This window comes from Telmatherina bonti, assembly GCF_933228915.1.
Source record: "Telmatherina bonti genome assembly, chromosome: 22".
In the NCBI taxonomy this organism is placed as follows: Eukaryota; Metazoa; Chordata; class Actinopteri; order Atheriniformes; family Telmatherinidae; genus Telmatherina; species Telmatherina bonti.
In genome coordinates, this window is record NC_136631.1 from 23258817 (window position 1) to 23272765 (window position 13949).

General features: G+C 40.2%; 2 protein-coding genes across 3 annotated transcripts in view; one reads left to right on the forward strand and one right to left on the reverse strand.

Moving 5' to 3' along the window:
* Window positions 1–297: 297 nt before the first annotated feature.
* Window positions 298–1660, reverse strand: ghsra (growth hormone secretagogue receptor a; the record flags this gene model as incomplete). Its single annotated transcript, XM_079262419.1, has 2 exons — window positions 806–1660; window positions 298–611 (listed from the first exon to the last, which is right to left on the reverse strand). Exons 1-2 carry the CDS (start codon window positions 1644–1646, stop codon window positions 298–300), a joined length of 1155 nt encoding a protein of 384 aa, XP_079118545.1. The 5' UTR covers window positions 1647–1660.
* A 4198-nt stretch (window positions 1661–5858) lies between these two features.
* The window catches only part of pld1a (phospholipase D1a), a 32204-nt gene continuing 24113 nt past the window's right edge, over window positions 5859–13949 (forward strand). For both annotated transcript variants that reach the window (XM_079262586.1, XM_079262587.1), the window contains exon 1: window positions 5859–5998. The gene's annotated coding sequence lies outside the window, so the exon portion shown is untranslated. The remainder of the gene's footprint in view (window positions 5999–13949) is intronic.

Below are 13949 nucleotides of genomic sequence, written 5' to 3' on the forward strand. Positions count from 1 at the left end.
ATAAGGCAGTTGTAGATGTCTGTGATTTTTATGTACAGTAGGTCTGCGTGCATGTGCGCATGAGCACTTCAGAGACAAGCTAGGTGTGGAGGAGTTTGCACGACAACCCGTCTTGTTTTTTTTTAAACTTTACTGATTGTTTTGCATGAACGATGTGTGGCACTTGCTGAAATGATCCAATAAGAAATGTTCTCTCTGCGTTTTGAGTAAAAAGAAGCGCGCGCAGTTTCTTCTTCCCTTGTTTTGCAGAAGTGATGGCTTTCAGGTGAGTAGTCTCAGAACTTTCTATCAATGCAGTCAGAAGCTGGCCATGGATTCCGTCCAGCCGTTCGAGCTGTCTCCCTTCACTGTGCTGGTTGTGCGGCTGCGTGACGGCGCGTTTTCTGCCAAGCCGAAGAGGCGCGCCGCTGCGCTCCGGTATTTCCAGGACATTGTGTTGTAAAGGATGGGGTTTATTGCCGCACTTAGGTAGAAGAGAACCACAGATACCAGGTTACAGTACTCAGACAGCACAGACAGCAGGGGAGACGGTGCGTCCAGGAAGCGAAACTGCAGATATCGACCTACGTGGAAGGGTAACCAGCACAGGACGAAGGCCAGCACAACCACCACTGGAGAAGAAAAGATAAACAGAATCATGATGAAGATCAAAACAAGATATACATTTTGTTTATACTTTTATTTTAAAATGACCTATGAATGTGTTAAAGTGTAATTTACATTGCAAAAAGTTATAATAAAAAAAAAAAAGAAAGAAAGAAAATAATTTTTGCGCTTTGCGCATTTTGTGCACCTCTGAACTTACCCAGCATCTTGATAGTTTGTCTGTTGCTTTTATCCCTGTGAGCCACACGGGTACTCATGTTTGTCTCCCTGTGTCTCTGCCACAGCCGGCGGCCTATAAGGCTGTAGAGCACAGTCAGACAAAACACTGGCATGAAGAAAAAAACTGAGCTCAGCCACACCATAGCCCCCATCAGGCCTGATTCCACGGCGTACTGCGTCATCCTACACTCCCGGGTGTCCCCAGCTTCCAAAAACCAGTCGCTCTCGTTCATCCAGGAGTTGAAATATTGAGGTTCCATGCTGTCCCTCTCCACCCCCACCAGGACAAACACGGGGCCAGCACTCAAAAGGGACACTGTCCAAAGGATGAAGATCAAGGCGCGCACACGCCTTTTGGTAACAAGAGCCTTTGCGCGCAACGGGAAACAGATAGCCAGGTAGCGCTCCACTGAGAGCGCAGTGATGCTCAGAATAGTCGAGTATGTGGACGACTCTGACACGAACAGGAAAAGTTTGCAGAGGGCATCTCCAAAGCGCCAGGGCCTATACCTCCACATGCGGTACAGATCCAGCGGCATGCAAAGGAAAATGAGCAGGTCTGATGCAGCCATGCTGCACAGGTACAGGTTGGTGGTAGTGCGCATGTCCCGGTACTTGCTGACCACCAAGATGGTCATGACGTTTCCAGCCACTCCAACCAGAAACAGCAGTGTACAGGCGATGGTGATGAATGTGAGGACAGGGATTGAATAGTAATTCAGAGGAGGCAGAGAATGATCAGGGTTATTTGTGGTGTCGTTGGTTTTTTCCCAGCTGCAGTTATGGGAGAGACACTCCGAGTCATTTGGCCAAGATGGCATGCTGCCGCCTCGCGGTTATTCACGGGCACGCGCCTGCCCCGTGCTGCTGAAGTCACCTCGAGACTGAGACTCTTCATTCCCCTTGATGCTACCTTTTTCTAAGTTCATCATCATCTAGGTTCTGGAGTAAATGACAAAGCTCAGGGAAAGATGGCACGCGTGCGTAAAACCAAAAGCCCTGCGCGTGTTGCATGCAAAACGCGTCTTTTCTCTGAGGGGATAAAGGAGGAACAACTGTCAGTTATAAACTGACAGGCATTGCCACAAACATCCAGGAAACCAAATTCTTAGCCCTTAAGACAAAAAAAAAGCATTTTTGTTTCCATTTCATCTAAAAAAAACACACATTCTGTGGCTGTCCAGAGGTGGCCTGTCCAGAAAGCTCGGCGCTGATAGTTCAGGAGAAAAACAAAACATCGAATTTAAAACATTTAAATTACATGCTGGATACTTATAAGCTATTTTGCCAACATTTAATTGGGTGTTTTCTCGAGAAAAAAAAAAGCCAATGCAGATGAAACTGCGCTGATATATTTTGTTTTTATTTTAGTCTTACTTACAGTTTATCTCCTGCGCTGCTGAGAGAACCAAGAACAATTTAGAATCCTTCATTCGTAAAGACTTTCTAAAGAGTTCCCATCACCACCGCCAAGTTCCCGCACGCGAGACGAAACCAAAACACTGGATCGGTCCAGGAGCAGCTGATGGTGAGTCAGACTGGAGGTCCTGTGATGCGGCAGCAGCGATCAACATCTATCCTGGGGAGGGACACCGAGGTTCAAACTCACCCGAACACAAACGGATAAACAACGACCACCGTGAAAATAAAAACCCTGCGCCGGAAAGGAGTCAATTGGATAAAACTAACAAATATTAGGAAAGAACGACGCATTTTCAACATATTCAACAAAAGAAGACTCTCCAAGATTGAAGTGCAATAGTTTTTATGCTGACTGTGAAATCCAGATTGATGCTAGTTTTGATGCTTTGGTTATGGTGCATATCCAGTGTGTGGATCCTGATTCCCAGTGCGCACAAACAACATAGCCAGGTGAAGTGCTGCTGCTCAAGGGAGGGAGGCACGAGGGTCTGCAGTGAACCCGACGCTGTGACACCACCTACTGGAGCAGTTAGGACAGTGACAACTTGGGGCAAACGCAACAACAGTTTCAGGAAAGCTTCTTTTTCAATAGAGTTAACAAACATAGTGGGAGAAAAAAGGGAGACATTACAGAAAGTTCTCCAAATGTTGGCTGCGTGTTCATTTCTAAAGATTACCCAATTCAGAGGTGGATTTGTATACTGACTCTGCAAGGGTGATGGAAAAGGGTTTTTCCTTCAGGCTGCCTCCCCTTGGAGATTTTCCTCTCATGTTTTACCGGAAGGAGACCTCAAAGCAGACCCTAGAGCTGGAAGGGTTATAAAACCAATTGGACCCTAGGAAGATCTGGGATCCTGAAGTGGTTTGGAAAATAGATGTCTGTCCTTCCTGAACCTGTTGTCTCCATGACATGACCACAGACAAATGAACAAAAAGGGTTGGAAATATTTTTCTGTCCTTTTTTTTTTTTTGATTCTTTAAAATTCTACCCTGAGCCCTCCCCTTGTGACTAAGCTACTCATCCTATCTACAAAAAGTGTGTCCAAACACCCTTTGGAGGAAGCATATTTCCGCTTGTCTTTGTGATCTCAGTCTTTTGATCCCTATCAAGCACTCATGACTACATTTATGGGCTGGAACGTGCGTTATCTAGTAAATACAAAGTGTTGCCCTTGGGCTCAGCTTTCACAACAAACTGGTGCAGCATCAACATCACAACAAATGTTACTCCAACATTCATGGCAGCCTTGTGTTCCATTCTACCACTTATGAATGAAACTCCTACAATTTAGGCAGCAACTTACTCTCAACCTAAGGGGCCTTAAGGGGGGCTGTAACTCAGGACGAAGAGCTTCTTTCAATGGGAAAGTTGGGAGATCAATTCCAGGCTTCCCCTGACTATATTCCAAAGGGTCTGGATAAAAGTGTCTGCTAAATGACTGTAGAATAGAACCTGTTGAAATCAATACAACCTTCTGCTCATCAATCATGACGTCAGTTCGCCCCAGCTTCTTCATGCTCTGTAGAAATGGAGGGGTCCCTGTCATTTGCCTCTGCCTGCAAAATTCTGTTTCAAAACACTATGAAGAGAATATACTGGCTGGGCGAGTTCAGGCACCTAGCAAAAGCAGATCCAATCTTCTGTAGCTAGGATACGGATACCATTGTAAACCTCACCTGAAATGTTGTCTTTGTACTTCAGCAAGTTGAGTCCCCCAGCTCATCAAGGCCTCTGTGAAGTCCACGGCTTCTGCTTCTGATGTGTCAGTCAAGTCAAGTGGATCCTCAGACACTGTCTTCTACCACCAAACCACTGTCCCAGTGTGCAGCACACCATCCTCTCTGCAAACAGTTCTGGCAAAGCACTGCTCCCTCCTCCTGAAATGACCGATGGGTCTCTTTGAGGCAGATTAAAGCAAAAAAGAAAAGGCTGACTTTAAATTTCTAAATAGCTTTTGGACCATGGGTTGTGATGTCCCAAGTGAAAGCCTTAATAGTGACATTTAAAAGTGCATTCCTTTGGCTACTCCAAAATGTCAACGTCAATACAAGTGTGTCTGGTGGAAATACACTTGCAGCACATTTCTGATTTTTACTGCACTGATGCGAATCACCTGTTTTATATATTATCTCGCTGCCCTTTGTGCTGTGTTTACCAGGAGAAATCATTATGTTTATGACCAGTGACTCACAATGTGTGTGTGTTCAGGGTTGGTAAGAAAGCTAGACGGAAAGAAAAATCATCCAGAGGGAGATCTGACACTAGCAGGGCACTTGTCTTTTCATCACATTTGGTATGTACAGTGTCTTCCTCTGGTCATATGTGTGTAATATTTTGTTTGTGTGTGCTGTTGCTGTTTCAACATAAATATTGCATTTGGATAAATATTGCGCATTGATACTGCACAACTAAACCAAACTTTGTAAAACTGCTTATAACATCAGTGGTAGTCACGTTAAAAACCTATCAAGGGGCTTGTATTATTATTTATACAAACAATGTGTGCAAATCGAGCTGTTTTTCAGACAATAGGATCTGATTATGACTGTGGTGATTGTCTTTGCTGTGATTCCATGGCTTCACTTTAGCTTGGGAAGCTATTTTCTGTTTCTTTTAATGCTCTTATGAGTTATTCATATGAAAAATAAAGTCTCTTGTAGTTACCAGCACTTCATTTCTGTGTCTGATCTTTTTAATCGCAATGCTTTCTGTACATAAAATTCATCTGTAATCTCATTCTCTGAGCCTAATATTTCTTTACGGCTTCCCTGCCTCGTGAATATGTTGGAGCATTATTGTTAGGGTGAATCTTAGGGTATAATTTTATATGAGATGGGCTTCCAGGGTGTGGTAGATTGCAGGTTAAAGTCCTTGCTATGAGAATACAGGTAGAATTCATGTTGATCCACACAGCCTCACCTCATACATGGCGCAGTACTTTACTTTTTCCTCTAGATGGAGGAAAAGATTAATTTTAGGTTTTTATGAGTTGAACGTGCTGCTTTGTATGTGGATTTTTTGAGTCTGCCAGACTAATGAATGGTTTTGTAGTGGAGGGTTGCTTTGAATCGGAAATTCTTTAGTGGAAAAACAGTTTTTTTTATTGATGATTATTCCTATTCATGAACTTTTTAGGTTGGCATTTAAGTGTTACAAAAACAATCAAAAGTTGTTGTTTCATTTTTTTTTTACTGTTTTGTTGCCTGTTCTATCAAACCAGTGAAGATTCAGTGCTTATACGTGTAAATATGCAGGCATACACTAAAACACATGAGAGTAGACTCGCATACCAACACACACACACACACACACACACACACACACACACACACACACACACACACACACACACACACACACACACACTGATGATGTCAGAGTGTGAAATGGTGAGAAAACGGGCTGGACCCGCCTCAGTATCTTTCCCAGTGGACTCCTCCTACCTCACCACAAGCCCAACACTTTCTGTAACCCAATGATGAAAGCCCGTGATGAGAATATCTTCCTGTGATTGGTCTAGAGTTTCAGAGAGCCCTCCCTTCCTGAGGAGTTGGAGAGAGTTCACTGTTAGTTTTTCTCAGCCACACTGACTGAGTAGCAGAAAAGGGAGAGAATAAACTGCTCCTGCCATCCACTGCTTTGTCTGCTCAGAAAGCTTATGTGTGTCTCAGTTTTGCCATCCGTTCAGTGAAACCAAGACGATTGATCAGACTGGCCAACATGTGGGCTTCACGTCCACCCAAAGAGCAGGTTGGTAATGTCTCCCTCTCTGTTTGTCTCTGTGTCTGCTCTGTTCTATTTGTGTCCATGGACTTTAGAAGAAACAATCTGAGTCTCTGCAACACTTCTTGGCTTAACTTTGTCTGTAGGATTATGTGCCAAGCAAATGTTGAAAGGTCTGTCAGAGTCTGGGATTGGATCTATTTTATTCTTGTCTTGTACATTTCAAGTATGTTATTAACAACACTTGTCTATCATCTTTCTGTATGGTAAAAAGGGAAGTGTTTATTTAAGTTTTGTTAAGTATGTGTTGTCAGGTGAGTGTGCTGATGGGTTTTTGAGTCTTTTAATGGAAGATTTTTGCTTTTAACTGATGAACTACTGCTCCAGGTAATGTGTCACCTGTTGCATAAGACAGTCTCGGCGTGTGTTTGTCCTGGTGTTGCTTTTCTCATGCCCTGTTGTGAAAGTTTATTGCAGCTGCTGGAATGTCATGGGGGGGACTGCAGATATTTTCCTTGACTGTTCATCCACACTGCTGACTTTGCCGTGTCTACATATAATTCAGACCTCTGGCATTCAGTAATCTTTTGCACATGCTGTGGGAGAGGAATGATCTCAGCATTTTTACTGTGGTGCAGCATAGTCATACAGACTTCATGACTGTTACCCCTGCCCGAGCCTTTAAACTGCGTGAAAGGGTACCTGGTTGATGCAGTCAGTCAGAAAGCTGGACAATAGTTAGAAAAAGCTTGTCTATGCCATCAAATGTTCTTTTGTATCCATGCAATGGAGCAATGAGACTTTCATTAATGCAGTGTTGTTATGGTAACAATATGAAACCTTTTCATCCTGGAAGGCAGATTCAGAACTGTAAATGTAATCCAGATGTGTTTTGCATGCTCAGATATTCTTGCAAAAGTGAAGCCTGAACAAAAACTGGCAAACATTAAGTTGACTTAAGTTGTCTCAAAAAAGCATCTGCTGTGGACAGGACACAAGGAAGAACAGTCTTACAAACTTTAGAGAGTGCAGGTTGCTGCTTTTTATTTCCTCCAAAGTCTAAGTTTGTCCAGGTTTATTGTACCACCATCATTTAATGTATCATATCAAGCAGTAGAGGATATATGGACCTACACTGTCTTTTCTTAGTATCTGAGCTCACTCTCAGTGTACAGATGTGTTTTGTGTAATAATATAGGTGAACAAACCCTTTAGTCAAGAACGCAAAATATCCTCACCTGCTCTAATCATGAGTCACTTTAGTGGTCTGGCCACAAGTTGTAGCTTCAGATTTTCCAAGCTCAAACTTGGCTGCCCTGGTAGGACCGAGTCAGGTTTGGCAGAAATGGAGAGAGGGAGCAGTTCCCTCACTCTGTCAGTACAATGATGGCCTGTGTCAGAAGCAGCAAAAGCCATTTTGGCAATGATGACGGTTGCTTTCTCTCTTTTTCTGGCATCTACTGTATGTCTTGCTTTCTCTGCCTCTGTGACCGTCCCAATCCCCCTATCCATGGTGTGAAGGATTAGATAATAGGCAGCTTTAGTGTGGGCAGAGAAAAAGAGGTGTCACAGACCTCTCTTATTGCCTCCCTCCCTCCCTTCCTCTATCTATCTTCTCTCTCTTTGTACCATCTGCACCATGAGGCGGTTGGCACCACACAGTCTATAAATGCCAAGCGACATTTATGTTATCTTTGTAGTGCTGTATGCGTGCGCACGTGCAACACACTTGTTGCATACACAAAGATGGTGTTCACGTGTGCGGTCATTTTGAAAATGGTTTAAATCATTTGTGTTGTATGCCTTAGTTTTTATTATTACACATCCAGAAATAGGTAAAAACATTTCACAAGTTTCACAATCAGTGACAGTAATTTTGCAGGTGTTGACACTGATATTAACTTCCCCAGCACTGTTCTTTTCAGTAAGTTGACACTTTAAAAATGGATTTTGAGCAATTTCTTTCACTTTAATTTATTCACATCAATATATAATATGATATAATATAATATAATATAATATAATATAATATAATATAATATAATATAATATAATATAATAGACTTGGCGGTGGAGAAAATGGATGGATGATTAATTTAAGTAAAGACACTGACCTAAAGCATTCAAATATGTTTTAGCATGTTTATCTGAAACCTCTCCTTCCAGCTCTCTTGGAGGCATTTACTGTTTAGATTTTGTTCTCTTGCTGCGAGCCCTGCCTAGTCCCCAAATTTTTCCACAGCATGTTGAATCCCTACCTCGCAGAACAAACTAACTTGCAGAGGGAAAGATAACAGTGTTTACACACCAGCCCAGAATGCTCAAGTTTCTTTTTTTCCTTTTCTTTTTTTGAGTCAGTGCATTCTGAAAATCTGTAATTTCGCCCCCAATCAACCAAAACCTCAAAGTTCTTAGTATATAAGTATGAAGGAAACATTTAATTAATACTGAAGTTGTTACAATTAGTAACAAAGTAAAGAAACTTCAGAAAACTCAATTTGACTATATTTTACATTTGAATCGCACTTTGAGACGTCCCACACAGACCCCAAAATTTCAGCAAAGAGTCAACGTTTTGGCTGCAAATCGAACAAATTCCTGGCTTAACTTAAATTTGGACAGCTACAGCCACAGAGCTGATATGAAATGCAGATTCATGTTCTCCTCTGTGGTGGTTGGACGTACACATGGTCACAGTGACCTTGTCTCTTTCCCATCTGTCCCTAATGGGCCTTTGCAGCAGTAGCAGCAGAGCGAAATCACACATAAGTTTAACATGTCATCTACTCATACTATAAAACCACATGGGGAAGTGAAGCAAACAGATTTTCAATCGTAAATTCAACATTGTCACTCAGGATATGAATACACTGAAGAAAATATACATTTACTGCAGTTCATTTTTCCTCCAGACAAATGTCAAGTATTGTGTAAGATGAATAAATCAACTCTGTGATGAATACAGTTTTGGTTTAATGTAATCTAAAGCAAAATATTTATAGATAACAGGATTTAGCAAAAGAAGCGTCATAATTGGGAAAAAGAAACACAAGCCAGAATGAGTTTTTCCAGTACAGTATGGCCACTGAATATTGGTATTTTAGTAATAGATTTACTCCTGTTAGAATCCGTGAACATTACTTTAATCACTCAGTGGTGCATGGCAAAAGATTTAATTACTTGTGAGTCACGTGTCGAAAAGCTTGACGAGTTCCCACGCTACTTTTTCTGATTCCTCATTTCTTTTTCTACCACACTGCACTGAAGCGCCACCATCGTTCTCCCACTAATTGACATTTTAAGGATGTTAGTACATGAGGGGAGAGGCGGATGTTCCTAGCGCTTTCTCTTGATATTTATGTATAGCCACTAGCTGTTGAAAATTATCTCCATGACAACAGGACAGGAAGCAGGAAATATGCATTGTTCCATTAGAAAGGAATAAAGAGACAGCTCTTCTCTCAGGTTGCATGTTGTGGAAACTGATAACCAGCTGCCATTAATTTTTTATTGTATGTTTGCTTGTGAGTACATCTAAGGCAGTGTTTCTCAGCTATTGAATGTAGAAGTTCAAAAATCTAACTCAGGTGCTTTGGAGGAGGATCATGTCTAAAACAGGCAGGGCAGGGGGGCCTGTGGACTGGAATTGAGAAACACTGATCTAAGGCAACATAAAAGTAGCAGTTGTGGAAGTTTCCCCCTTGGGGAGCATTCAGGTCCCTGTTAGCACTAGGATGAAATTAAACCAGAACGTATCCTAGAGAAGCTATTGTTGCTGCCCATCAGTGTGGGAGGAGTTAAAAGAACATTTCATGTCTAATTGGAGTTGATCTGATGGAATCTGAGAGGGATTATTCAGAATTAGGAAATATTTGCCCCCACGCCTCCTAAGAGAAAATAAGCAAAACTATTAAATCACCAAGGAGATTATATATAAACATACAATAATGAAATTAAACTTTACATCAATAACAGAAAGTAAATAAAACAAATAAAGATAAAAATGAAATCATATATTTAAAAAGGGGGTCTCACTTAAGAGCAAGATGTCTATGCCGTCATCTGCAATAATTATAATGTTAGGATCTTTTTCAATTTATGTTTAACTTCAGTTGTGTGTGGGGGACAGGAAAATAAAATAAAATAATAATAATAATATAATATAGTAATAATAACTACAAATCGCTTTTCTTGCAGAGGAGCAAATGTGAATGCCCTTTTATGCTGAATAATTGATACGCAATTGCATAACCATTTGGAGAAGCAGCACAACTATCCAACTTGACTTGTTCCCAAGGCAACGCATTGGGATTTGAACCCATCTGAACATGAACCAAGTTCTTTAACCACTACACCAGCACAGCTCTCCGCTGAGTTTAACAGAAGTATCAAAATCTTTTACCATTGGAATTGGAATGTTATTTTTAAAGCTTACTGCAGTGTGGAATCGGCCAAAGAGCTTAAGATAAAATGGGTGAAGTAGCACATCATCATAAGAAAAAGAAGTACAACCATCTGATATGATTTCTGAAAATCCAGCACATGGATTTTAACTCACAACCTTCTGAATGAAAGGCAGTTCATTTTACAACTATGCCACTCCAGTTCTTCTTCACACTCTGGTAGGAGCACTAATATTTTTGCCATTGGTATGGGATTGCCTTTGCCACCAGTGTGTAATCAGCAGAATTGCAAAAAGATGTGAAAGATTGAATTCCTGTCAAGAAGCCAAATATTATTTTAAATAGTTTGTGAATACAACTAAAATGCTGAAGTCAGTAGTTAAATTAAATTAATCATTGCAGAAAATCATTGCTGAAAACCATTTATAACTGCTTGTGTAATTAGTTAAAGACTTTATTGTTCAACATGAGCAATGTTTTCATTTGAAGAATTTTAACAACAAAACTGTGATATTTTACTGTCATTTCTGCAGTTTTTTTTTGTTTTTTTTTACCTTGACCTAACTCTTCGTATTAATTGCACAACTTTTAGGACAGACATTGCACAGGATATATCTTATTTGTGCAAACAGCCCACACTTTAATTGCACAGTTTGCAGCCAAAACCAAAGTCAAAGTCAAAGCTCTTTGATCAGATCAGTCCACAGCATTTTGTGTGCATAACTGACATACCATTATAGTGTACAATGTTCAAGACTGGACTTGAACCATTGATTTGTATACCAATACCTACCTGTGTACCAGTGCAGAAAATGGACCAATCGCTGAGCTGCATTTTCTGTTTTGTCCAATCACAGGAACGGATTTTAAAAATTTGAAAAGTATAAATGTTCCAAAGACCAAAACTCATAGCACATATCTCCTGAATGGGCTGAAAAGTTTGATACTTGAATGGTTAAACTGAGACAAAAGGTATAGGAAGAGTAGCTTTTCAAACAATTTGCAGGAAGGACCACTTTGTTCCATTTGAAACATTTTAACTACAGAAACGTAATATTTACCTGTTATTTCCCCACAGCTTTTAAAAAAAAAACAACAAAAAAACAAAACTTGAATTACCACCTTGTGTTACTTGTACAACTTTTCAAGACAGACTTTACACTTACATTGACTTGTTTGTGCAGACAATCCACATATTAACTGCAAACCTTACAGCACAATCTAAGCACTTTGATGGAACAGTATGCAGCACTCTATGTACAACATCTGGCATACCATCATGATGGACAGTGTTCAAAACTGGATTTGAATCTGCCTCATGTGTACCAATGTGTACCTGTGTACTGGTGCAAAAAATGAAACAATTGCTGAGCTGTATTTTCTGTTTTGTCCAATCACAGGAACAGATTTGAAAAATTTACAAAAACTTGAATAACTTGGAAAAGTTTAAATGTTACAAGGACCAAAAGTCACAGCACATATCTCCTGAATTGGCTGAAGAGTTTGACGCTTGAATGGTTAAAGTGACACTAAAGGTGTGGGAGGAGTAGCGTTTCAAACATTTTGCAGGAAAGACAGTAGGGACGGGAAATTGATGAACCAGACACTTCAAACTGGTGCAGAGCTCTGAAACCCTGTTGAAGCAGTTTTCAGCTCATTATGCAAAAATTGACCAATCGCTGTGCTGAATTTTTGCAAGGTTCAATCCGCATTTGGTTGGAAGGATTTTCATCCAATCACAAGGCTGAATGAATTTTTTTACAAAATGCTAAATATCTAAAAAAAAAAAAAAAAAAACTACAAAGATTTGAAACGACAAAAGTCGTAGCACACATCTCCTGAAGGAGCTGCAGGGTTTGAGATGTGAACGATTGAAGTGACCTGAACGACGTAGGAGTAGTGCGGCAAAGTCTGGTGGAATAATAATAAAAACGGCAGAACAGGATCTCATCATGTGAATGCCCCCATGGTTTGTTTGGAAATACTGCAAGAAAAATCCTCTTCAATGGTGGTAAAGTAAGGTGACAGGAATATGCATATTTATCTAATCCCCAAAAACACAATATTTGTCATCAAAGCAGTGCAATTTTCAATGCTTCTCTTACTGACATAACACACCCTAACCATTTTATATATGCTTTTCTACGCAAGTTCAAAAAGTTTTCAACGTTAAATAAATATGAATGTATATATTTAAACACTCTTGTGGCAAATGGCAACACAGCTGCTATTTGAATTTGTTTTATCCAATATAGAAGACCTCTGGAACTATGACCTTTCAACAAATGAGATAAAAGTGGAGATGTTTTGTCTATAATGTAAAGCACCACAACCAATGAAAACCAAACAAAGCATATCAGCACAAACAGCGACCACCAAGTGTGAAGCACGATGGTGGATGGTGATGATTTGAATTGTTATGCAGCCACAGGACCTCAACACCTTTCAGTTATTGAAGCAACAGCTGGATAAAATTGGGTCATACAAAAACACAATTATCCTAAACACAGCAGCAAATCTACAAGTAAATGTCTGGGAAGAAATGAATTGTGATGTGGCAGTATTCCAAGGTTGGCTGAGCATAAACTGCTGTTTGCAAGCCTCAAATACCTGAAGCAAAGTAAATAAGAGTGGGCTTAAATCCTTCCACAGCATGAGAGACTGATGGCATCATACAGGAAAAGATTAGTTGAAGTTATTTCTGCTAAAGATGGTTCACTCAGCTCATGAATCAGGGAATAAACTGCACTTTTCACTCACTGCTGAACTGCAGTTTAGTTTTTCTTCAATGAATATCATATAATAAGCTGGTTTTTGTTTTGATGATCTGATTTTATGACAGGGTTTTAAAAGTTAATATATTTGACATGTAAAAGCTCAGCAGTGATGGATATTTTACATGACTGCTTGTATACATACTTATATGTCATCTGAGTCTCCACACATTGAAACCACATTTAGCGTTACAGGTCCTTTTCCAGTTCACCTCTATGTGGGTCAAGTCTTTGGGGTCATGGATATTTTAAGTGAGGGGGAGATAACCGTCCTGTCATGAATCCCTCTGGAATCTAAGATAGCAATCGCTTGCACAAAACTTTGTTCTATGAACATTTTTGAAACTGATAACCATTTCAATACGGCTGTGGATAATTACATCTTTTCTTTTACATGTTAGTTTTCTTGAGCTGTAGAACTGCATCGTCCATTGCTGTTTTACTCATCACAACAAAAAAATCTGAGCAGAAACAACAGAAAAACTTTGTTTACCAAGGAAAATATGGCTGAATTCCCATGACAACATAACTTAAGTTATACATTTAGTTATCAAAAGTACTGATGACGTATGGAAACAGCAAAAATCATCAATTCAAAAGCTTTTATCTGAGTGGTTATAAAATTATCAGCATTCCCATTTTGGATTAAAGAAAGCAAATGCTTATAGAAAGAACAGTTTCAACAACTCAGTCAGGCATGTAGTCACTGCAGGGAGGGACTGCTGGTGACTCCTCTGTCTGTGAGAACAAGCCAGGTCTTGCTCAGATGAATGGGGAAAGTTTACTGTCATGTTATCTGCT